Source organism: Hypanus sabinus, chromosome 4 (genome assembly GCF_030144855.1).
Source record: "Hypanus sabinus isolate sHypSab1 chromosome 4, sHypSab1.hap1, whole genome shotgun sequence".
NCBI lineage: Eukaryota > Metazoa > Chordata > Chondrichthyes > Myliobatiformes > Dasyatidae > Hypanus > Hypanus sabinus.
In genome coordinates this window covers 69496432-69522964 of record NC_082709.1, presented here as the reverse complement: position 1 = coordinate 69522964, position 26533 = coordinate 69496432, and the positions used below count along the sequence as shown (strand labels likewise).

Here is a 26533-nt window from a genome sequence, read left to right as displayed (position 1 = left end):
TATAAACGTGTGGTATTTCTGAGGAGAACAAGGTTAAGTGCACAGGGTGTCAGTGTAATAAAGACACATGTCACTCCAGTTAGCTGAATAACAACCACAAATTTGGTTGATAATGCTGATTTATACAGAAAGGTAGAAAGCAACTGTGATTTTGCAGACCAGGTAAGTCCAAATTATCCCATTAACTATTTTTTTACATGTTGGAAACCTATTCAAGTTTTTCACCATGCACCTACTGTAATTGTTTTGTAGTATGTGGCAGGAATGTTGTTTCTTTCTTACAGGATGCTTTCCTGTTAAGCCCATAGGCTTAACAGATAGCTTTTTGCATGACCCAAGTTCCTAAAGACCATTTTAAACTTTCAGGGAATCAATCTACCAACCTTCAAGTCTTCCTAATGTCTTAACGTCATGGAGTTTAAATCTTGAATAGATTGATTTTTATCACAGCAGCACTGTCAGAATCAGAATCATAATTCACTGAATCAGTCACAGTGAGGACTGATCTAACAGCTGTATGAGTCGTTCACTCTGCTCCTCTTCCTTACCTGGAAATCTTATTTTGAAGATGGTCACTTTATCTTTCTATGGAGATCAGTCTGTCAAGTTATAACATTTCTCCTGGTTACCCACTCATTGTGCTGATTATCAAAATGAATCACCACTGGCATGCATCTATTTTAAATTTGTAACAGTTAAAAAAATTGCTGGTGGCCAGTAAAGCCTTTTAGAAAATAAATTACCAGATAGGCTGGCGTTATAAAGTCAAAATGCGTATCCATCAACATCCTTCATTTGCTACTGTATAAAATGAATTATCCTTTATTTGCATTAAAAAGTGGTTTGTGAGCCAGCCCATGGCCTCTACCTGTGTTTGAGGTGATTCCTTGAAATAATCAAGGTCAGATTTCAATCCTGCTTTGAAATGCATTTTCTATGATAGGCTTGACAAGGCTTGGGATTAGTAAACCAATATTATTTTCATTTTAAAATAGTTACATATATTATTCCAATTCATAAGAGGAACTAATCCAAGCAACATCACAGATGTTAATATAGTCAATCTTATCAAGTTTATGTTTTATTGCTAAAATTAGTGAACATGTGAACTTCACACCATTGAGATTATATAATGATTTTCAAAAAGGGCTACTAAATGATGAGCGAGATTTTAATTAGCATTCTCTTGAAGACATGGAGTCATAGAGTTGTATAACATAGAAATGAGTCCTAGCTTCCATGGGAATCTTTTTTGCCCATCTAGACTTGCCTACTTTAGGTCCATTTCCTTCCATACTTTGGCTGTTTGAGTAACTACATAAATGTCTCCTAAACACAGCAATTGTATCTGACTCTGCCATTTCATCTGGCAACATGCTCCAGATATTAAACACTCTTCGTGTAGAAATAAATTCCTTCCAGGTACCCTTGAAAGGTTTTTTCTCTCACTTTATCCTACTCCATTACTAAAATTTTCCAAAACAACCAACATCCTGTTGAATCTCATCTGCACTCTCTTCAGTGCAATCACATCCTTCCTCTAGTGTGGCAACAGTAACTGCATTTAGTCCTCCAAGTCAGTGTTTTCTAAAGCTATAAATAGTTTTATAGTCTAAGCCCCAACACACAGAGGGAGGTATACTATATGCTTTATTCATTTTTGAAACTATTGTGTGGCAACTTTCAGTAAACTATGCACTAAAGTTCCTCTGTTCATCAACATCCTTGAGAGCCTTACCATTTTAAATGGTCTACTCCTAGTTCACCTCCCAAAATAGATCATCTCACAAGCTATTCAGATTAAATTCCATCTGCCTACATTCTGCCAAATATTCTATCTAATCCATATGTAAGTGAAGCCTTGGGCAACCTTCCTCCCTATTGATAATACAACTAATTTTCATGTCTTATGCAACATTACTTATTACTCCTCCTACATTCACATCACAAGCAACAAGGTTCCAGCATCAAGTCCATGTAGACAACATGCCTACAGCATTCTCCTTGGTTACCTTTTCAAAACTCTCAATCAAATTAGTGAGGCAGATTTCCCTGACACAAAGACATGCCACTATTCCCCGTCAGCCGTTAGTGCTCTAAGTGTGCATATATCCTATCCCTTAGTGTTTCTTCCCAATAACTTCCCTATTGTCGATGTAGGGCTCCCTAGCCTGTATCTACCTAGCTTATCCCCATTGCCCTTCTTAGATCCTAATGTATCCCATGACTTTGAACTTCTCATTTTTAGTACTGACCTGCTCTAAATTATCCACACACTGCACCTCCTCCCACCTCAACCAAAATTACAAAATCAGCGAAATTAGAAATAAATTATTAGCTTGCCACTCCTAAAACAGTGCATTTTGATTATCTGGGCCATCAGCTAATTGGGCAGCCACTTAATTGGGACAGCTCCTAAAGAACAAAAACTAATTGAGAAATTAGCTGGGATTCCCTTCATTTTTTTTTGGACACTGTGCAGCTTAATTGGGACAAGAGATTAGTGGCGAACAGTTCCTAACTAGTGTCAGTTGTGTGCACAGGTGGCCATTAGACATTGCGCCGTGCTTAGAGTGAACAGTTTTTAATTAGCATCAATTGCGTGCATTTATGTTCAAAAGCAGAGAATTTTGTCATTGATAGTTGGCAAGAAATAAGCAGTAAAATAATTCAGAACTTTTTTGCTCACTGTGGTTTCAAGCATTCAGGCCTGGAAATGTCAGACATGGCTGCAAGTGAAAATGAAATAATTTCACTACTTCAACAAGTTAAGTCTATGAAGTATTTGAAGGAATCAACAATCATTTTGAATGTTACAATGAAAATGAAGATTTGGAGGATGCAACAGTGAATAGCAGTATATGAAGATGGTCCATTATCTGCAGTAGATGTCTGTGCTGAATTTCTTCATTTGCAGTCAATGAAAAGAACACAGCACACTATTGTTGATAGCTACTAGGAGTTAATACATAATTTTATAGTACTGTAGTACTATTTGTAGTATTTTAATTTGTTCTGTATTTCACTTGTGCATAATTTGTGACTTAATTAAACAGTAGTTTGTCTTTTTTATATCTTTTTAACTATTTCCATGAAACTTTGGCTAATTGGAAAAAGCTGCTTAATTGAGCCAAAATGTACAGATCCCATTGCGACCCAATTAACCAGAATCCACTGTATATACTCTAAAAGATGTGTGTAGAAAACACAAACTTCTGAAAAGTCCCTAAAATCTAATGAATTTCATACATGTTCCCTAGTCATGATGTATCTGACTTCAGAGTGCTGCAGACCATGAATCACTGTTGAAGTCCCATAAATAACAAGAGCAGGCTGTGCCAGTTATCAGAACATTAAAAAAAAATACGGCAGCAAAAAAAGAAGAGTTTCACATAATGCACCATTGCTATGCTTTGGTAAAAAATAATTAACCAATATAAACTTGGTTTCTCAGTTAAGTGAAATAATAGCTCAAATATATTATCCAATATCTGATTTCAAGATAGCTATAGATATTTATTCTTTTTTATTTAGCCAGTTTATATTTAGGACCAATTCATAAAGTAAATATAATAACTACTAAAGAAAAAGGTATCTTGAAGAACAAATATTGGAAGCCTTCCAAATTTCTTATAATAATTCATGGTTAAAATAAACAGAATACAGTGACTATAGGCATGGAGAAACAATGTTAAGTTCAAAATTATCAACGTAAATGAAAGTACACAGTTAATATTTTTCAAAGAAACAGCCTTTTTTAATATATACTAAGCAGTACAATCACATACAGATGATACAAAATTAGTTAACTATAGTTTGAAATAAAATCTCTAAAAATTCAGTGCTTTTGCATCAAACCTACAAGAGTACAGGAAGCCAAAACTTCCATTTCCAAGTAATGCCAAACTAACTACCTGAGATAGAAAAAGATAAACTTTTGGTTGATTGGGGTTTAATGCTGGAAACAGATTATCAGTCAATAAAAACTGTGTTTAGAAAAAAGTTTGTTCCACTTTCAAAATGAACGGTGCGCCAAGGAGAAGAAACAATAAGTGCCAATTAAACATTTTAAGAGATGAACAGAAAAGGGCTAGAAAAGGGAATAATATTAAAACGTTAGTTTAAAAAATGACAAGATAAAATAAATACATCAGAGTAAAAATTATATGATAATCATTGACAAAATGCTATACATCAAAAATTGGGTATTAGGCTTTTAGGGAGCAATTTAAACTTTTGCTAAACATCAAAAATTTGAGAAAATCAAGTATGACACTAGATTTACACACTGCTTGATTTTACTTCCTGCTAAATACAGCCAAATAATGTTGGGTTGAGTCCAAAACCAACATTTCATCTGGTCCCATGGGTTTCTTGCTTTATGAATGAGCTTCCTAGGGTTAATATTTCTGTAATAAAGGTATTTCTTGTATTTGAGGAGCTCAATTTCCATTATGCTCTTCCTTACAATGCTACAGGGCTTGTGCTGAAAAACCATACCAACCAGATCAGCGGGGCTGCTTTACTATGAACCTGCCAACAGACCATATTAAGACTACAAAAATTCACAAGATGGTGCTGGTAAGTGGGGACTCTGCATTCAGTTCCAATGGGAATTATCAAATATTCCCCTTTTACGATTACTACAGCTGAAATCCACAGTCACAATCAGGGTACTTCAAGTAAGCAATAGAGTTTTATGACTGCATAGGAGTTTCAAACTCCTTGGAGTGCATATCACACACGGCCTCTCATTGTCCCAGAACACATCTTGAACAGTCAAGAACGCTCACCAACACCTCTACCTTCTGATGAGGCACATCCATACTTATGTCTTTCTACAGATGCGCAGCAGAAAGCAACCAAACAAGCTGCAACACTGCTTTGAATGGAAACTGCACTGTTAGGGACAGGAAGATTCTACAATGAGTAGTCAAAACTATCCAATGCATCACTGGCACCAGACTACCTGCCATCAGGATATATATATATATAGAAAGATGCCGGAAAAGGACCAGAAAAATTATGAAAAATCCTACACACCCTGCATGCGCACTATTTGTCTCACCCATCAGGGAAGAGGCTATGTAGCATCCACACCAGGGCCATCAAACTCAAAAGCAGTTACTTCACCAAGCAGTAAGACTGATTAAACACCTTCACCCACTAACTGCACCACTGCTTTATTACTTCCCATACAGCCTACTGTCACTCAATCTGATATATAAGCTATCTTATGTACTACATTTATCGTGTTTTTTCTTATTATTACTGTGTTCTTTATCTTTTGCATTTTCTTGTGCTGCATCAGATCCAGAGTAACAATTATTTTGTTCTGCTTACACTTGCGTACAAGAAATGGCAGTTAGGGGGGAGGGGATAAGGGGAGGGGGGAAGGGTTATATACATTGTTTTTCCATACTTCATTTTGTAACTACTTAAAAATGCAATAAAAAAAAGTTTTAAAAAAAGAAATGACATTAAACAAACTTCAATCTTAAAAATTCTATTGATCCTCAAAATTGGCAGACTCTTGGACAGTTGACTCAGGGTGTACTTTCCCTTTAAGAAAAAAGGAACCAGGGAACGCATGCTGATCTACAGGTATGATTGAAACTCAGAGCCTTTACACCCTCACTCTCTACTATCCTGTTGTGAATGTACTGTCTCTGGAAAATAAAACTGAAGACCTTAGAGCAAGATTGCAGTATGAGAGGGACAATAGGGTCTGCTATGTACTTTGCTTCATGGAAAAATGGCCCACCCCTGCCATTTTGGACACAGTGCTGAAGCCCGAGGGTTTCACCATTCACAGCAAAGACAGGACAGCTGAGTATTTTAAAGGTAGAGGAAATGGAGTATCCTTCAAAATCAACTCATCATGGTGTATTGATATGTTGGTTCTGTCTCAGTCCTGCTCACTCAACCTTGAACATCTAGAGGGCAAGTGTGGTCCAGTTTATTTGCCAAGGGGGTTTTCTGTCATCATCCTGGTAGTGGTGTACATTCCATCCCTGGTCAAATGGAGGCACCGGAGAAACTGAGCACCATGATTAGCCTTCACAAAAAGCACTTGAGGAGCTGAGTAAAGTGATCAGCCATCACAAAACAGCAGACCCTAATGCCTTCCCTATCATTGTGAGGATTTCAACCAGGACAACTTGAACAAGTCTCTGAACAACTAACCACCAACATATCACCTGTGGAACCAAAGGAGCCAACACACTATACCACCATCAAGAACAATTACTGTGCCATCCCATGCCCCCACTTTAGACCTAACTGTACTTCTACTCCCTGCATACAGGCAGAGACTAAAGACCGTAGCACTAATGGTAAGGTCCAAGAAGATACGGTCAAGGGAGGCAGTGGAGTACTTAAACAACTGCTTTGAGTTGGTGTACTAGACAATATTCAGGAATTCATCTTTAAATCTGTATGAATACGCCACAGCTGTAACCAACTTCATCAAGACTTGTGTGGATGAGTGTATGTCTTCGAGAACATAATGGACATACCCAAATCAAAAGCCATGGGTGAACCAGGAGGCATTCAGGACTGGTAATCCAGAAGCATACAAGAAGTCTAAGTATGATCTACGGAAGGCTATTTTAAGAGTTAAAAAACTAATCCAATTGAAGTTAGAGATGGAATCAGATGCATGTCAACACTGGCAGTGTTTGTAGACCAGTACTTCTGACAAGGTGAAACCTAGCATCATAACATAAATGGCTGTGATGCTTCACTCCCAGATGATCTAAATGCTTTTTTATATATGCTTTGAAAGGGAGATTAAAACTACACCTGCGCAAATCCCTGCAGTATTTGGTGACCCCGTGAGCTGTCTCTGAAACTATCATCAATGATTACCTCCTGGTTGCACTCACATCTGCTGTGATGAAGTGCTTTGACAGGTTGGTCATGGCCATAATGAACTCCTGCCTAAGCAAAGACTTGGACTGGCTACAATTTGCCTATTGCCACATTAGGTCTAGAGTGGGTACAATCTCACTGGCTCTCTGCTTGGCCTTGGGTCCCTTGGACAATAGCAATAACTACCTGTACGTCAGGCTGCTCAGTACTAATCAAAAAGCTTCAAAACCTGGACCTCTGTACCCACCTCTGCAACTGGATCCTGATTCTCTCATCAGGAAACCACAGTAAGTGTGGATCAGAATTAACGTCTCATCCTTGCTGACAATCAACACTGGCTCACCTCAATGATGCGTGGTTAGCCCACTGCTCTCCTCTCCTCTCTCTAGTTCATAACTGTGTGTATAGGCGTAGCTGGATTGCTATCTGTAAATTTGCCAATGACAAACTATCATTGGCAGAATTTCAAAAGGTGACAAAGAAGCATACAAGAGCGAGGTAGGTCAGATGATTGAGTGGTGTCACAACAACAATCTTCCATTCAACATCAGTAAGACCAAGGAATTGATTGTGGACTTCAGAAAGAGGAAGTCGAAGGAAAGAGACCACTCCTTATCAAGGGATCTGCACTGGAGAGAATGAGTGGTTTTAGGTTCTGAGTATTGATATCTCTGAAGGTCTATCCTGGGCCCAACATATCGATGCAATTACAAAGAAGGCATGACAGTGGCTATATTTTATTAGGAGTTTGAGGAGACTTGGTATGTCACCAAAGACTCTTGCACATTTCTACAGATATACTACGGAGAGCATTCTAACTGGTTGCATCACCATCTGGTACGGAGCAGCCACTGCACAAGATCAGAAAAAGCTGCAGGAAGTTTCAAAGTCAGCCAGCTCCAGTTCCATCATGGGCACTAACCTCCACAGTACTGAGCATATCTTCAAAAAGTGAAGCCTGATAAAGGCGGCATCTGTCGTTAACGACCCTCATCTCTCAGGACATGGCTTCTGCTCATTGTTACCATCAAGAAGGAGGTACAAGAGCTTGAGGACATTGCTCAACATTTTAGGAACAGCTTCTTCTCCTCTGCTCTAAGATTACTGAATGGACAATGAATCCATAAAAAGTATTTCACAAACTTTTTTCTTTTTTGCTCTATTTTTGCACTACTTGTTTAAATTAATTTTTAATATATTTCTTATTTTAATTTATAGCTTTTTTTATTATTCTGTATTGCAATGTACTGCTGCCGCAAAACAACAAATTTCATGAGATGTACCAGTAATATTAAACCTGATTCAACATGTTATTTTCTACTGCAAAATTAAGTAAACTAAAATCTAAAAAAGATCACAATATGTAAGACTGTCACTGCACAGAAAGTAAACGGTGACTTCTCTTAATTACCATTGAAAAACATACCAATGGTTATGTCAGCAGTATTATAGAGAAAGCCTTCAGCTGCGTAATATACCAAACACGACCATACCTATAAACAGCAAGGCTGACTACAGTTAAAATACAAAGTTTCACACATAAAGAAAACAAAACAAGAAATACAATTATCTGAGATCACCAGATTTGGTTATATAACATTTTGGGGACATAGCATTAGGTTATAATGAAATTTTTTGCATCTTTTCAACAATATTATAGCTCCTTTTGTACATGGTTTAATTCATTTCCTTATAATTATAATCTATTTTATCAGTATGTATTATATTTATGGGTGTTCTTATTTTATAATAATATGGGTCATTTTTGTATAAAGATACATTCGGTAACATTCCTTAAACTTGATTAGCCAGGCAAACTCCAAGGATTTTTATTCTTTATAATATTTTTATAATAGAATAGGGATTTGGAATGCCCAACGCAAGAAGAATGATACTTGCACTTGTACAGCAAGTAAACTCACCAGAATGTGTCCTGAGATGACCTGTCAATGCATCTCGTCGTCTGCAGGCATAGCTGCAGAATGGGCATTTGAAAGGTTTCTCCCCTGTATGCAGTTTCACATGCCTCAGTAGATTTCCTTTTTGAGTAAATGAAGCACCACATTGGTTGCAATGGAAGGGACGTTCACCTGGAACACACAAAACCAAGATAACACACCTGCATTCAAAAGTAAACCAGGAGCTGAAAATATTACTACAGAAAACATAAATTGCATTGTAGTAGCATTCAAGTCCTACCTTGAGTAATTGACCCCCAAATGAAACTGCCTCTGCAAGAAATAGCTTTAAATTCAGCTAAGAGGCATAAAGACAGATAATTCAAATAAAATGGAGCTCAGTTTAATGTGCAGGTTTAAATGTAGCAGAAAAAGTGTTCCTATAATTGCTCTAATTTTGCTTATATCCTCGATTGATATTAATTCTATCAATACAGCTATTTTGTTTGTGTTAGCAATATTATTTAAAGCACAAGTCCAGAATACTGTTGCAACAGGCAGTTTATTAAATACCTCGTGTCCCTTGGATAATTAGTATACAAATAGCTGTCATATAAAACTTAAAACATATCTGAGAAAAATTAAACATTAATCAAGTAGTCTGTAATTTAAAATATTGGGATATTATCAACATACAGGTTCAACTTAAAGAATATAACCTAAAGATTGGATTGATTAATAAACTCATGAAATTTTTTTTTTTTGCAGTGATACACTTGTGATCACCTCAGCTGAAATTCTGCCCATTGCAAATTGGACTGGGCACTGTTGTATCCATATGCTCACAAATGATTCATACTTCACCCATTACTGGCCTTAGTAAATAAGTTCAAGCTCAAAGAAACTAGGTCCTTCGTGAAACAACCAAGACAACACTGTGCTACTTTGTTGCTTTATTGTTCTTTAAATGAAACTTGGAAAAATTGACTATGCATGTTCTTAAGGACCTGCTGACTACTCAAACCCCATCCAAATTTTATAGACTGTGTGACAATTAAAAGGAAGTGCTTTACCCAACACTTAGATGTAGAATTAATTTTATAACGGATGTCTCAGGTGTGACACTACTGGCAGTATTCTATTATTGGAGGCATTATGTTGGCCTTCATGATTTAAATGGAGTAGGAAGCAAAGATATTCCCCTTAACTAAAAACTTGCTTCCACAGAACTTCAAGGAAAACAGCACCCTCTCTGGACCTCTCTAAAATGGAATCTTCTCGTCGGCTCCAGTTTTCCAAAGTAGTTGAAGATATGGATGGCATTCTAAGCAAAGTTCTCCACACACGTTCTCAGCCTGGATTGCTCTCTTTGTTGAGGTCAAAAGTATGCTGAATCTTAAATTCCTGGCCACATGGTCTTTCCAATTGACCACGGCAGATCTCTGCTTTAAAGCGCAATTTGCTACTCACTGCTGGATTGATTCTGATACGTGGATTTTGATTCTATGTCTGTAATGCAATATTGAAATCAGACATGGAAGGGGTCAGATTCCAGTGCATCTGATCTCCTGCTCTGCTGCTGAACCCATTTCTGGGTCCATAAAAGGATCTGAATAGCATAGACATTAATACAATTAGTGCCATTTGGGGGGCAAAGCTCTCTATTTTCCTGGCTCTTCACAGCAGTGCACTGGTTTCTGACAGCTGAGCATCATTTGAGATTTTTTGATTCTTTTACTATCAGGGTAAATGAGCACAGCAAAAGGTAAAATCCGATTTCTAGGCTTATATGTACTTAAATATTGGGAAACGAAACATAGTTCTTTATATTATGCAGCTTTTCATCATGGTCTCAAGGCATTTTAAACACTTGCATTGAAATTAACATACGATTCCAACCAACTGCAATTTGCAGCTTTATCAAGCCACGGCAATGACAACGTGTGTTAATCCAGCCATTATTGTAATTGGTCAGTTGGCTGGAAGCTTCACGGTTAAAATAACTTTCAACATGTATAATGTTTAAAATTAAAAATAAATGCAATGCAGAAACAAAACACACAAGATTATCTTGAAAATCAAGTGTTTTAGTACTGCAAACACTTGATTATCAGATGTACCTGACATAATGGTTCATCCATGGCTTCTGATTTGGGAACACATCAATTGTTGGTGACACTGTGTACACAATATTTGATACAGTGCATGACTGTGGTGGTGTATTACTGCAAGTCAATTCCTTAACCATGCATTGCTTGGAATACAAACAGGTTCCAGTGTGTCCACTCAAAGCAATCCTGAAGCCGTTATTACAGCTGTCAGGCCATACTGACATAGACTTGGCAATTGGTTTGGCTTTCAGTGGTTTGTAGGCTGGGGTTACAAATAAAGACAAGTGGTCAGACAGTCCCAGGCGAGGGCATGGATAAGCCCTGCATGCAACCACAATAAACCTGGTCCAATGTACTGTTGCCCCTTGTGGGCATTTCACATTCTGGCAAAATTTAGGGAATACTGTCTTAAGGTTGGCTTGATTGAAATCATGAGCTATGATGAAGGCGCAGTCAGGGTAGGCAGACAGTTGTGCTAATGCTAACTTAGTGTTGGCTTGTGGTAGAATGTAAACTGCTGTGATATTAATAACGGTGGATTTTTTGGCAGATGAATTTTAGCATGAGATATTACAGGTTTTGGACAGTAGTGACCATCAACAATATCACAGTTTGTGCACCAGACAGTGTTAACATGATTGCATAAACCAGTGCCTGATTTCTTATGGGAACCTTCTGTTCTGTTCCCATAGGCCGTGTGGCCTGGTAGCTCAATAGCTGCATCAGGCATGTTATGATCCAGCCAGGTATCAATGAAAATCATTATGCAGCAATCAAATAAATTCCTTTGTGTTGCAAGTCTCAGTCTGATTTCATCCATTTTAGTGCTTGATTGGGTGCTTACAAGGTAGACACTTGGAAATGGGGGCATGAAAGGTGCAGCTTTTAGGCAAGCGCAGATCCCAACTCACTTACCACACTTATACTTCCTCTTGTTATGCCTTCTGCAGCATCTCCCAGCTGGGGCTGGTATCTGGGCTTGCCCTGGTGTTATGGTGATCTCTGACTCTCTGTGTTCTGTCAGAGTGGGCTCAGGGTCTTAATGCTGTTAATACACTTGACATTGATATTCAGAAGTTCCTGTCGGCTAAATTGTAGAATGTTTACCTAATTTGGAGAGTTTGAAGCTACTGCAACTAAGCACACTGCCATCTTTATATCCCATTTATGGTTCATACCCAATGCTGTCCATGAACAAAATACTGAATTCTGACATGCCCCAGCAATTTAATTATTAAATCATTACATGGTGAAATGTTATTAGTTAACTACAAAAGGTCAAATTAAGCATTTGAAGAACTGTAATAAAAGAGAGCCAGGGCTCAAAAATATGATATGCAATGCTGGTAATTTCAGTATTACATAAATGACAATCTGATAACAGCTATTTCCGGGTCACTTTGTGTGGCTTCAGAAACTTGATCAGGCACTTCCTGGGTGATTTCTGCATCAGATTATGCTGTTTTGTGTACAATGTTCCCTTCAAAATGTTGTCTGGGAAATTAATCCACACCACTCTATGAACAACCAATGTTGATCCCATTCTTAGAACTATAAATTGATTCACCTTTTATTACATTAAAAAAATACAGCTCAGAAAGCTGCACTTGATCCACTATATCTGTGCTGAACTTGACACCAAATTAAACTAATCCTTTCAGCATATGATCCACACCCCTCCATTTCTTACAAATAAGTGTGTACTATTGTATCTGTTTCAACTACCACAATGGCAGCAGGTTCCAGACGCTTGCCGCTTTCTGTGTAAAAAAATCTTACTCCTTTCATCCCCTTTCAACTTACTTTCTCTCACATTAAAGCTGTGCCCTTTAAAATTGGACATTTCTACTCTGGGGAGAAAAAAATTCTGACTGTCTACTCTATTTACTGCTCTCATAATTTTATAAATTTTTGCAAGGTCTCACCTCAACCTCCAACACCCCAGATAAAACAATCCAAGTTTGTTCAAGGATAAGGATAACTCATATTCTTAATCTAGGCAGCACCCTGGTAAACCTCTTCTGCAGCCACTCCTAACCTTCCACATCCTTCCTGTAATGGGGCAACTATAACTGTATGAAATACTCCAAGTGCCACTCAACCAATGTTTTATACAACTGCGACATGATTTCCTGACTCTTTTCTATACATTTTTAGTGATGAAGCTTTGTTTACCACTCCATCTACTTGCATTGGCACATTCAGGGAGATATGGGCATGGATCCCAGCATTTCATTTAACATCAATGTTATTAAGGGTCCTGTTATTAACTGTACATTTACCTCTTACATTTGGCCTCTCAAACTGCAATACTTCACACTTGCCTGGAGTGAACTTCAAGTGCCATTTCTCAACACGTATATATGTAACTTTCACAACCTTCTTTACTATCTGCAACTCCACCAATTTTGGGATCACCTGTGAATTTACTAAGCAATCCATTTGCATTTCCTCCCTGTCATTGATATGCATTACCACTGAAGTCCCAGCACTGATCCCTGTGGAACATGACTGGTTACAGACCTCTAGTCAGAAAAATATCCTTTCACTACGCCCCTTTAATCTTTATCAGCAAGCCAATTCAAAATTCAATCTGAAAATTCAACATGGTTCCTGTGCATCTTGATTTTCCTGATCAACCTACCATGAGAAGACTTATCAAAAGCTTTATTAAAATCCATGTAGCTGACATCTACTGCTCTATTGCAATCAATCATCTTGGTCACCTCCTCAAAAGAATTCAATTAAATTTGATAGACATGACCTGCCCTACTTGATAACCGTTGCTAATGTTCTTCCAAATACGTATAGATCTTATCTCTAAGGTTCCTCACCAATAGTTTTGTTGCCATTGTTGTGAGGCTCACCAGCCTATAGTTTCCTGGATTATACCTATTTCCTTCTTAAACAAAGGGACAGCATTTGCTACTTCCCACTCCTCTGGGATCTCACTTATGGCTAGCAAGGATATATACACTGTGGACATTGCCCAACATATTGAAGAGATGCTAACAGCTTTACTTTATCAGGACTTTGAGATTCCAAGACACAAGTAAATGTCTTCATATGGAGAGTATTCTGACTGGTTACATCACCGTTTTTTATGGAGGTGCCAATGCACAGGTCTGTAAAAGGCTTCAGTGGTTTGTAGACTCAGCTAGCTCCGTCATGGGCACAAGCCTTCGCACCATCCCCATCATCAAGGCCATCTTCAAAAGCCAGGGCTTCAAGAAGGTGGCATTCATGAAAGGCCATCAGCACCCAATTCATGCTCTGTTCTCTTTATTGTCACTAGGGAGAAAGTGAAGGAGCCCAAAGACCCACAGTCAATGTTTTAGGTACAGTTTCTTCCCCTCTGCCATCAGATTCCTGAATGGTCCATGAAATCATGAACACCACCTCACTATTCCTCGTTTGCACTATTTATGTTTATTGTAAACTATAGTAAAATTGTTGTATCTGCATGTAATGCCACCACAAAACAAACTTAATGGCCTATGTCAGTGACAATGTACCTCATTTGACAAAGCCACCACAGTCTCCTCTTGCTTCTCTCATTAAGCTGAGATAGATTTCATAAGCTCCAAAGGATTCATCAACGTCAACATTCTTCAGAACACCCAACACTATCTACTTCTTGATCTGAAAAGGCCTTAGCATATACACTCCCCTGCCCCAGACCTAGACTAGAGCAACAGTTTTTTTTTCCATTTCCTAATTAAAATTGTTAACCCACAAATATTGTTTCTCGGTATCAAGTAAGTGTTTATCAGCAGATTCAAATCATTTGGGGCAAATTGAGGATAATGTAGAACATTATCCTCCCATAATGCCTGCTTTGATGAGCAAAAACTGAGGGCTGAAAATATGTAGAACCTAGGATGTTGTGGCACATGTTCATAAAACAAGCAATACAGGTTGTCAAGGTCTTAAGAATGCAAATAGAAACTAGAGTTCATTGCAGAGATTCAAAAGTTCAAAGCACATTTATTATCAAGTTTGTATACATTATACAACCTTGAGATTCGTCTCCTTACAAGCAGTTACAAAACAAGAAATCCAAAAGTACCCACTAAAAAAAAAGAGAAGACCTACAAACAGCCAATGCGGACGGAGGGAGGGGAGGGAAGGGAAAGAAAGAGAGAGAGAGAGAGAGAGAGAGAGAGAAAAGAAACAAGAAACAAAAAAAACACAGAAATGATAAGCAGAGAGATTAGATTAGTTCTATTGGATATTCATTCAAACATACTTACTGATGTGTATTTAATATTTCAGTAATATTTGAGAAATATTGTGGATATATTGTTTTGGTTAAGCATTCCTTGTTGTTTTCATTATGGGTTATCAGTAAAAGTATGTGAATGACATAGGTCATTACACCACTACGTCATATGTGGGCAACTCACTAAAGTAAAAAAAAACAAAACTAGACAGGAGTTATCCACAGCTCTCCCGTGTTTTCCTTTTGATTAACTTCTGGAGTTACAAAACATAATACAGCAACGAGTAGCAAGTTTTAAAATGAAGACAAAATGACTATCTACCTGTTGAAGCATAGTGAGACATTCAGGTTTTTTTTAAAAAAAACTGCGTGCTTTCTTTATCAGAGAAGAAGACAGCTGAGTTTTTAAAAAAAGGCAGAAAATAGACACAATTCACAGGTTCGTGGACAGTGAGTATTGGATGATGATAATAAAAAAAATTTAAAAAAGCAGAAACGGTTGGCTATATCAGAAAGACAGAAGCATTTGATTCCACAGCAGATAACTGGAGTGTGTATACCGAGTGATTGAGCAGCATTTTGAAGCAAATGAAATAACCAATGAAAAGCGATTGCCAGTTTTGCTGAGTGAAGTAGGTAGATAGGCATACAGCTTGCTTAGAAGTTTGACTGCTCCAAACAAACCAGCTGATATAAGCTTTGCTGATATTTTGAAAGTAATGCAAGGACATCTAGAACTGAAACCATTGTTGATAGCAGAACACTTTAGGTTCTATAAGTGAAATAAAATGGAAGGGGGAATTTCAGCGTACATAGCTGAATTGAAGAAATTGTCTACGCATTGCCAGTTTGATCATTGGTTCAATGATGCACTGAGACATTGTTCAGTTTGTGAAAATTTACAAGAAAACATTCAAAATGTCTCCTAACTGAAGAAAAGAGCAGTTGAAATCACTGTACCATAGGAAACAGCAGATGTGTAGTTGTGTTTTAGTCAGGAATGAAAGTGAACATGAACAAAATTACAATATCCAAGCAGAAACTTCCCTGGTTGAACAAATTATGTTATCCTTGAGGCAGGGGCTCACATACACCTGACTAGTGCAAGTTTAAAGATGAAACATACAGAAAATGCACCAAAGTAGGACACATACGAAGGGCATGCTGGGCAAACATAAATAATAGACTTCAGAAGAGGTAAGAATAAAAAGTTTCCGTTTCAAAAAGAGGACTAATCTGCATGTCTTTGAGGAAATATCTGATGATGATGAGAGACTATTTATGACAAAGGAGTGTGTAGCCTTGAGAGTTACAATGTGAAAACTAACAAGAGGGCAGCAATATGGCATACACCAGAATTAAATGGCAAATTAATTAAAATGGAACTGGTCACTACTTAGGCTATTTCAGTCATTCCACAAAATGCTCTTGAATGGGATTTCAAAAATACTAAACTGAAGCCTGCATTTATCCAACTAAGAACTTATACTGCAGGAGGCATTAGTAACAGTGAAATACGACAACCAACAAGCCGCACTGGGCTTTATGTGGTAAAAACGGGAGGGCCAGCTTTGTGGAGAGGTGAGTGGCTAAGACAGTTAAATCATAATTGGAGATCCACCCATCATCTGCATGCCACATCCCGTGCAACAGAGTCAACTGAAAGTGAATTAAAAAAGGTACTGAATGATGCCACAGCAGTGTTCACATTGACACTGGAAAACTAAAACACGTCAAGGGTAAAATAGTATTAAATAAAGATACCACACCTAAGTTTTACAAAGCCCATCTGGTTCCTTATACAACGTGAGATAAAGTAGCCAGTGAGCTATATCGCATGAAGGCTGAAGGAATTCTTTCCAAGGTTGAGTGGAGCCCATGGGCAACACCAGTGGTCCCAGTAGCCAAGAAGAATGGGCCTGTCAGGATCTTTGGTGATTTTAAAATCACCATCACCCCTGTCCTGAAAGTTGATCGATACCCTCTTCCCAGGATAGAGAACATCTTTGCAAACATTTCTGGAGGAAAACACTTCAGTAAAGTGAACTTAGCTGAGGCCTACATACAGATGGAGATAGAAGAAGAAGAGTCCAAGGTGTTTCTCACTGTAAACACTCACAAAGGGTTTTATCAGTATAATAGGCTTATTTTTGGAGTAGGATCTACACCTGCACTCTGTAGAAAGCTATGGGCCAAGTGCTGCAAGGCTGTATGGGCACTCAGTGTTATCTGGATTACATTATTGTTACCAGTTAGATGACAAGGGACACCTCCAAAATCTTGAAACAGTGTTTAAAAAGGTTAGAAGATTATAGGTTCATGCATAACATAACAAGTGTGAATTCTTGAAACCAAGTATCACCTACTCTGGTCACATCACTGATGCACAAGTTTTTCACAAGTGTGCAGAGAAAATTCAAGCAGTGGTGGATGTCCCAAATTCTAAGGATGTGTCACAGTTGTTCTTTTTTGGATTTGTTAATCACTGTAACAGATTGCTGTCAACGCTGGTTTCTGTGTTCCTTCCCTTGAACTCAGAAAGAAATGGCAATGGACAAAGCAGCGTGTGGTGGCCTTCCAAAAGGCAACTGTTGACGACAGACACCACACTCAAACATTATGATTCCTAATGTACTATGTAGCTTGTCTGTAATGAATTGCCTTATGGTATAGGTGCAGTCATGTCACATGTCATGAGTGACAGAAGTTCAGAGTGAACTCCTACAATCACCATGGAGGAGGCCCCAGAACTTGAGATGGTTTCACAGCCACAAGTCTCATCTGCCAAGCAGACTGATCCTCTCTCCACCCCTGTCATGAAAGGCATTATTCTACAAGAGTAAGAAACTCTCCACAGCAATTAGATTTTTAGGCCAGAATGAGACAACTTAAAATTTACTATGTTACAGATATCTGCATAGTAGTTGTATTATATAGTACAACGTGTATATAGTTGGGATTCATTTTATATTGAGTAGGAGTTTGTAGCTAAGTAGGGAAGAGTGTTGTGTATTTAATATTTCAGTAACATTTGAGTATATTGTATATATGTTTGATCAAGCATTCTGTGTTGTTTACGTAATTCATTATAGATTATATGTAAAAGTATGTGATTTGCATATGCCTCTAAGCCACCATATCATATGCTGGCAACTCACTAAAGTAAGGAAACTAGACACGAGCTAACACTTACCATGTCCCAAATTACAAAATGGATAAAGGACTATCAAAAAGGTGTTGAGAAAACAAAATTCCAAGGAGGATACTAAAACTGAAGGCTCATAAGTATCAAAAAAGACACTAAACCACACCTCTTTTCTATAGAAAAGACTCAAAGTAATCTACTGAAGAAGATGAACAGGGTAATCAAAGTAAAGATATTTCCACTTGTAAGATTCCATAAATACAAATTTTAAACAAAAGATAGTCACCAACATATTTCAATAACAAATTCAAGTGAAATTCCTTTATTTGAAGTGTGATAGAAGAACTTACTATCCAAAATGGAACAGCAAATGCCAGCTAAAATGGAGCTAATTAAAGAAATGTTAAAAGTATTGTGTTGATAAGGTCAGAGAAAATGAGAGAAGATGGAGTGGAATATGTTTGTTTATGTGTAAATGCCAGAAAAACAATATTTCAATACTCTTATGGGCCAGAGAATGCATGATGGAGCACCTGGCATGTAACACTAGTTAAATTTGTTTGTGATTATACTTGAGTATGAAGTTGCTGGAAGCATGAGTTGTTATTAGCTCAGCAAATAAATATCAGAGACCTTGGTGAATATGTTCAACAATGCAGTTTGATTTAGTCATTGAGCTGTAAGGGATATGGAACAAAAAAGCAATAAGAGAATAAGAATGGTCAACTAAGGTAAATCAAGTAGACTGTTTGTATCCATTGTTTCTCCGAGGAACTCACTCTTTTTCTTAACTAGAAAAGCCACTTTTAAATATAATTTATTTGGAAAATCAACAACAACCACCAGGTCAGTTGGGAGTCAATATTCAGTTGGGAATAAATATATTTCTCTTCATATTTCCCTTTTCTTTTGGGTATATGTGCAATAAGTGAGGGAATTGGCCATAACTTTGTTCAGATTTAGTACTCACTTCCACATTTTTGAACAGTAATGCCTGGCCTCCATGATGGCAAATAAATACATATGCGTGGAGGGTTTAATTTAATTTATTGTATTTTATCTATATATTTCTTATTGTAGTTTATAGTTTATTATGTAACACTGCTGCATAACAACAAATTTCTCGACATATGCCAGTGAGATTAAACCTGATTCTGATTCTGTGTATTGTGTATGTGTTAATTTTACAAATCATGTTTCAATTAAGAGTCAAAATCTCACCACTCTCAATACACCGTACAATACATTCCATATACATTTTGTATAGTAAAAAGGTATAGCATTGTTGATTTGTGGTCAGGTCACAGAATGTCATACACTTTTTGCAAAAAAGGACTGAAGCAATTATTAATACCATTATGCTGGAGTGACTAGTTTAACCCTTGGGCAAAGATTCAAAGGCTTCTCTGAAGCGTGGGGCCCCGTTATTTGAAATCAGAGCCAACTTTGTGACTAATTATATTATTTTACCATTTCCCTTGTAAGATTTGATCATGACTTGAGATTCTAGCTCACTTCACCAGAATTGAAGTTAAAAAGGGCCTTGGCACGATGAATATTTAAGTTCTGTACCCTCAATAGTAAGGTCATTATCCAGAGCCACTTTCCACCTAAGGATTAGCGCTGATCGGAAATTTGCAGACTATAATGGTGGTAGAAGCTGAAATTCTCGGTACATTTAAAATATATTTGAAAGATTATGTGATTACACCTGCACTTTGTGTCAAATCCAGAGATTAAGGAGTAGGATAAATTTTCCTTATCCAGCATCAACATACAGTAACAATTCAAATGGTCTTAAACAACAGCATCAATTTCTATAATACTTTTAATAACTCAATTATGAATCGAGCGCCTGAATATTTTACCCCAATATGTACCCCATTTAGAGGAACAATACTAACAAGTAAGGGTTCAATATAATGGAGCTTACACAGCTTGATTTGACATTTGCTTAATTGGATATGGGTCTTCCAAACATGTTCTCAACTTGCACCAGAAATAACTAAAAGCCTGCGATGCTTATAGTTAGAACTCTTTTTTATAATAATAATCTAGCCTAGCAACTCACAGCTAACCAGCAGGGGGAAGAAAGAATATTCTAAAGCTCAGTAATACCAAGTAGGCTAACTGTGCTTTATGCTTGCCCAAGGTATTTCTTTCTTTATTTCCTGAAATTTATTATTGTAATCTACCAATTCATCAACTTTTTTCCTGATGTTAAGTAATTATTGACATGGTTATGAATAGCTTTATTACAAAGGTGGTCTGGGAAGTTCAGCTCAAAGACTGGACGATAAGGAGGTTCAGGAAAAATGGTGATAGAAATCAAGAGATGCTGAGAGAAAAAGAGAGGTGAGAATCATGCAGGAAGCCATTACCACAACCCATTTTAAGGGAGACATCTAGAAATCTCAACCTCATGAAGAAAATTATGTCACAGGCATTTACAGGATTCGAGGGCCCAAATATTTTACCCAATATGTACTCCATTTAGAGGAACAATACCAGCAGGCAAGGGTTCAATACAATGGAGCTTACACAACTTAATTTGACATTCTCTTAATTGGATAAGGGTCTTCCAAACATGTTCTCGACTTGCACCAAAAATAATTAAAAGTTTGCGATGTGGTCCATAGTGCACTTTTCAGTTACATTGAGCCACAAACCAAGGAATAAACTGCATTTTCCTTGACTATCAAGATCAACGATGCTCTTATATAATGAACTCCTTCAGCAGTGCTGCAGGTCATATTGGCAACAACAATGTGCAATCTCGGGAGAATCACAGGGACCTTCTATACCACAAGGAACTTTCAGATGGAATGTGATGAGTAAAGCACAAGACTCACTCTCCAGCACAATAAAGCAAACTTTTGAAGATAGGTTAAATTTCTGAGACAGACAGAGAGCGAGGGAGATAGGGTCAGAGAGAGAGACTATGAGAGGGGGAGGGGAAGGAATGGGGGAGAAGGAAAGGGGGAGAATGGGGAGGAGAGGTCAGAAGGAGAGGGGGTAGAGAGAGGGGGAGGGGAGAGGAGGGAGGGGGATAGAGAGGGGGAGAGAATGTGGGGGCAAAAAAAGGAGAGGGTGAGAGAAGGAGAGGGCAAGAAGAGAGGGTGAGAGAAGGGGAGGGCAATAGAGAAGGAGGAGAGACCACCTCTTGACTGTTACCATCTCGTGGTCACGAGATGCGTTTCGGCATATTTTTCCATATTAATTTTCCAGAGAAGATCATTTTTAAGAAGATTTGCTGCCTTAAATGACAAAAATCATGCCTAATTTTCACACCTCGTGCCTCCCATTAGGAATGAATCTAATAAGTAGTCAAGAGTGGTAACTCAAAATTCACATGTATCTTGCCCTAGAAACCCTGTTTCAGGTGCTATCATATTTCTATATGGAGCTGAATTTCACCTAATTTTCCTGACCTTGCAAAAAATTCACTCTTCTAGGAAAGATCTAGTTCCAACAATGGCATTGCCAAAATACTTATTACATCACAATCTATATTGAAACAAGGACCATGTTATTTTATTATTGAACTAGTTATTTTATTATTTTATTATTGAACTTCATTGACAAATTTCCATCATGAAATTCAAAACTTGGAAATACAGTTCTCGATAAGGAAAAAGTGCAAATAATAAATTCATTCCAAAGGGCATGTAAGAAAGTAACCAACATTTGCTCATGTCAGATAAAAACATTTATACCCAACTATGTAACCAATACATTAGTCCTGGAAAATATATCTGTCCAACAGACTTAATTTTAGTAGGTGATTTGAAATGAAATTAAATAAAGTGCTAAAGGCATTGGACCCAATTTTATCATATGGTGACAATGTAATGTCCTTTTATCTGTATGAATTCTTAGTTTTCCTGCTTGTATCCCTTCTTTTTATGTCAATTCCTTTGCATTTCAGAATCTTTTATGCTGTATGTGACATGTCCCAAAATATTTGTACTTTGATCAATGAAAATGCACCCATGTGACCGTCATTCTGGTTTTAGCTCTCTCTTTTTTGGAACTGCCTGCACTTTGAATGGTGTCTTCCAGCAAGAAGAGATTTTAGAGAACCAAATATGATTAAAGAGAAGCTTTATTTTACCTTTTGTGCACAGTGTTCTACTTTATTTAAGTGGGTAGACTTTACTTCTAAAACCATGATAAACTTTAGCAAACTAATTCGTACATTGCCAAAGGACTAACTTTTATAAATTATCAAATATTTTCCAAATAATCGAAGAACTTAAGTAGTTCAACATTGAAAGGATATTAGTAAATTAGTATTAAGCCACAGTCTGACCTTCTGAGTTCCTCATGCATTTTGTATTTGTTATTTTGGATTTCTAGCATCTGCAGAATCTCTTGTGTTAGTATTAAGAGAGTACTAGCCTAGATTTATTTGTAAATAAAATTAAAGAGGTTTTTGGGAAGAATATAATGAGGCATTGTTTGAAATATAATGTAAAAGACAACCAACTAAATATTTGGAAATGAGTATGAAGAGAACAAACATAAATAAAACTCAAGGAGTAGAATTTTGGCAACTTGAGCAGACAAACTGTTGTTAGTTGGCCAAACTTCCACTACTCTGCAGAACAACCTCCATAAGCAAACACCATTCAAATTCTACTCTAAAATGTCATTCATTTTCAGACTTCTTATGCATGGAAATGAGACATGAAGGACCTTTTGGTCTGTTGCCCAACCAATAAACTAGCAGCACTAGTAGAAATCACTGCTGCTGTTTCTGGCTAAGAAAGGAAATAGGAAAGAGAAACAATGCAAACAATCTTCTTAAAATATTTAAAATGTTTCCCTAGCAGTTTTCAGATTGCATGTTTGGTCAAGAAAAGCATTTCTTTAATACTTCTTTAGTATCAATAATTTTATTTCCCTTGAATATTTAATCTCTTAGTTTATTATCTGGCATTGAGAACCAAAGAATTTGGTATCAGCAAGTCAATAAAACATAGGTGCCCTCCATATCCATCTACTGGAACATGTGCCACAGAGGTCTTTAAGTCATCATTAACTTGGAATCATCAATGTATAGTCTGCTCTTTCCTTAGCATTTCTAACATACAGAGTTTTTCTGAATGTGTTATTACACTATAAAAGATACCTTAATCTTGATCTCCATGTACATATTTTGTGTTCTTCCCTAGATGCATCCTACAGCCACACTAACTTCATACAACATCACAGAGGCTATTGAATTCTAAGCTTCACAAAATCAACCATCCCACAAAACAAGAATGGCTTGCCAATGATAACCCAGACTCAGGAAATGGATACTAAGACTAAAACCCAAACCACCCTAATGCCTTTTAAAAGTTAGCACATCATAATCAGAGATAACTAGAAATAGTTAGTAAATTGAAAGACAAAATTAATAAAATCATATTCACAATATTCATATTAACTACAATAAGTTTAAAATTTCTCCATTTACCATACATTTCCAGGACAAGACTTAAGCGAATGTCTATGTTACATAAACTGAAGGGCATAAAGTTGAAAGGTTGGACCCTCAGGAAAGAAGGATATCATAGGTACTAGCTACGGATCTCCATATATTCCAGGACTTCCATATTGCAATGCAAGTGTGTGCAGGTCTGGACATGGTAATCTGCTAAGGGGACCTCAATGACAATTCTTTTCCAAACTACCAATGACAGGTTTCAAGGATAAATAAGGTACAACAGACAATTAAATCATTATAAACACTCCCATTCATTAATGGATACCTTAATAAGTAACAGTGATGCCCATTCTTTTTATAGTCATATTCTCAAGTATTTTTCTATAAGTTTTCTACAAGGTTTTTTGTATTTATTTACAATTCTGGGCATTGTTAGCATTTGTGTCAGCCTAATCATCATAAAATATAACCTTACGAATGTAAAGCAAATGGATAAATTACAGACTACAACAACCTCAAATATTTGCTGTTCTATTTTTTCAAAAACAAATTAATTTTATAATCCCTATTATAAATAAAGCTAATTGAATTTAACATTGATGAAGATCTATTCTGGAATTCGTAGGCTCTGATTTCAGTATATTTTCAATAGTTTGCAAACACTACTTATCCAGAACTTTTTAATACTAAAAGAATCAAAACCCTAAATGATAACCAGCAATTGGAAAGTATATCTTGCAAATGAGAAAAATAATGGATTAATACAGTTAGTAATCTGGGAATTGTAGATTTTGCATTAACTTTTGTTGATAATTAACGTTGTTATTTCTAAGGCAGCAAAATTCAGTCTGTTTTATAGAAGGCTTATAAAGTGTTTGAAAATGCTAGATAATAATCTTAATTATGTCAGCATATATGAGTTTGTGCAACTTTAAAATATTACAAAGATGTATTTACTCACAATTTCTACTTTATTGCACCACACTGGTGATATTTTTAAATTTAACTGTTGGAAAATGTATCTATAGCTAAAAGTGGACCACAATTTGGTTCCTTTCGAAGTACACATTTCTTATCTAGTGTACAATCAACTTTTCTTTTTGCTGCTTACCAGTGTGGCTCCGCTTATGTACCATTAGAACATTGGGCCCAATGCAAACCATCCCACAGATGTCACACTTCAGTTTACCATTCGGAAGTCGTACTCCTCCATCAGCTTGTATCTCCTGCCCTTGGTTGCTTTCAGTCATTCCGTTGCTTTCCACCATAGATTCTTCCATGGTGTTCATTTCCTCTTTGCTTCTGGCCTGGTCAACCTGTTTAAGAACTTTTCCATCATCCTCATCACTGTGCATCTCTATCTTGATGGAGTTTGCTGCAAAAACAAACAAAACATTTAGAATAAAAATGTCATCATGTACAGACAGGTGTTCAAAGTAAAGAAAGGTCTTCTTTTTTCCTTCATTCCACTTCTTTCTCCTAAATACACATGGCTGATAGTCAATTAGGAAACAGAGAATGATGAAAAATAGGCTTCAGCCAAATGAAGTATACTTAACTACTTGCAAACAGAAATGAACTGTGAACAACTGTCATTATACAGAAGAATAGCATTTGTATTGTGTTTTTTAAAACCACTGATCTATTATTACCTGTATGTCACTGAGGCAGTCCTAGCCATTTGTTTTTGTAGATATTGTGGTGTGCAGTTTCCTGCACTCACTGTCTGGGACAGCTCTTGGTGCATGTCTCAGCGGAATGCAATTTCTGGAGTTCTCAGTACTTGCAACAGCACAAGCAGCCAGCCCATTTCCCCCATGTACTCTGATAAAGATCTTTGTTTCATCCAACTTAAAAACATACATAACACACTTTTTCTTCACATATCACATAAGGAACCTTTGATTGTGAAAACCTGTTCATCTATGGAATCTTAAGATTCAGAAGCATTTTACCAGTATCAATAATTTTGCAACAAGACAAAATACTGCTTCTCTTTACAATGTTTATAGTTGGCCAAGTAAAATAAAGATACACTGCCTTTAGCTTGATAACTTAGTTCTTTAAGGATTTAAGTACTAGTTATAAAAAGATCTTCTAACCATGCAGAGCTGAAAGAGTAGTTGTTATAAATTCATATGCTAGCCATCTGCATTGAATACTAATATATCCCCATTTATTTTTCCAAGCCTCTTTTTTCATCCTCAAAGCATGAAGGAACAACTCTGGAACTGACTGGTAATACAAAGGTGCACCACACTTAGTACTGTGTATTAATTCTTCAATGCCCTACATTCCTATATTTCTCATGCACTTACAAACTTATATGTGATATCTCCTACACTACAAGGTGAGGAGTTAATAATAAACCCTTCCTTTCTACCTGTTGAAGTTATCATACAATTCATTCTTAATTAATCTTTGATCTGTTCCTTCTGTATTGAGCTTTGAGAATCATACGGCATGTAGTAATTGAAAGAAAACATATTTATTTAGTTTAAAAGCTTTGTGCTTTATTTTGTTTTAATATTTTATCTACATATACTTGCATTCAAAGCAACTTGCTAGCTTTAATGTGATCAGCAACAAGGTCACTTTAGTAGGACCAGAAGATTCCTCACTCCTAAACAAAATTAACTTTTGGAGCTCTGGATAACTGAAACAAGTTAAGGCTAGTTCCCATTTATTTTCTGCTGGAATGCAATGCAAAAATTGAATTTAAAGCATACCAGTGATTTAAATGGGAATTATGATACATCTTTATATTAAAGTGAATAATGCTGTTAGTTTAACTGAATATCTAAGTTTCAAAGAAATGCACAGAATATATTTCAGTCTTCAGAACAATAC

At 36.9% G+C, this 26533-nt stretch overlaps 1 protein-coding gene across 5 annotated transcripts in view; it reads right to left on the bottom strand.

Annotated features, from left to right (window-relative positions):
* Positions 1-26533, bottom strand: part of ikzf2 (IKAROS family zinc finger 2) — a 166841-nt gene that overhangs the window by 20920 nt on the left and 119388 nt on the right. For 4 of the 5 annotated variants that reach the window (XM_059967359.1, XM_059967358.1, XM_059967360.1 and 1 more), the window contains exons 4-5: positions 24795-25058; positions 8796-8963 (exon numbers count right to left, since the gene is read on the bottom strand). In XM_059967359.1, coding sequence (XP_059823342.1) covers positions 8796-8963; positions 24795-25058 — 432 coding nt within the window. The remainder of the gene's footprint in view (positions 1-8795; positions 8964-24794; positions 25059-26533) is intronic. The other variant, XM_059967362.1, reaches the window with a different exon arrangement.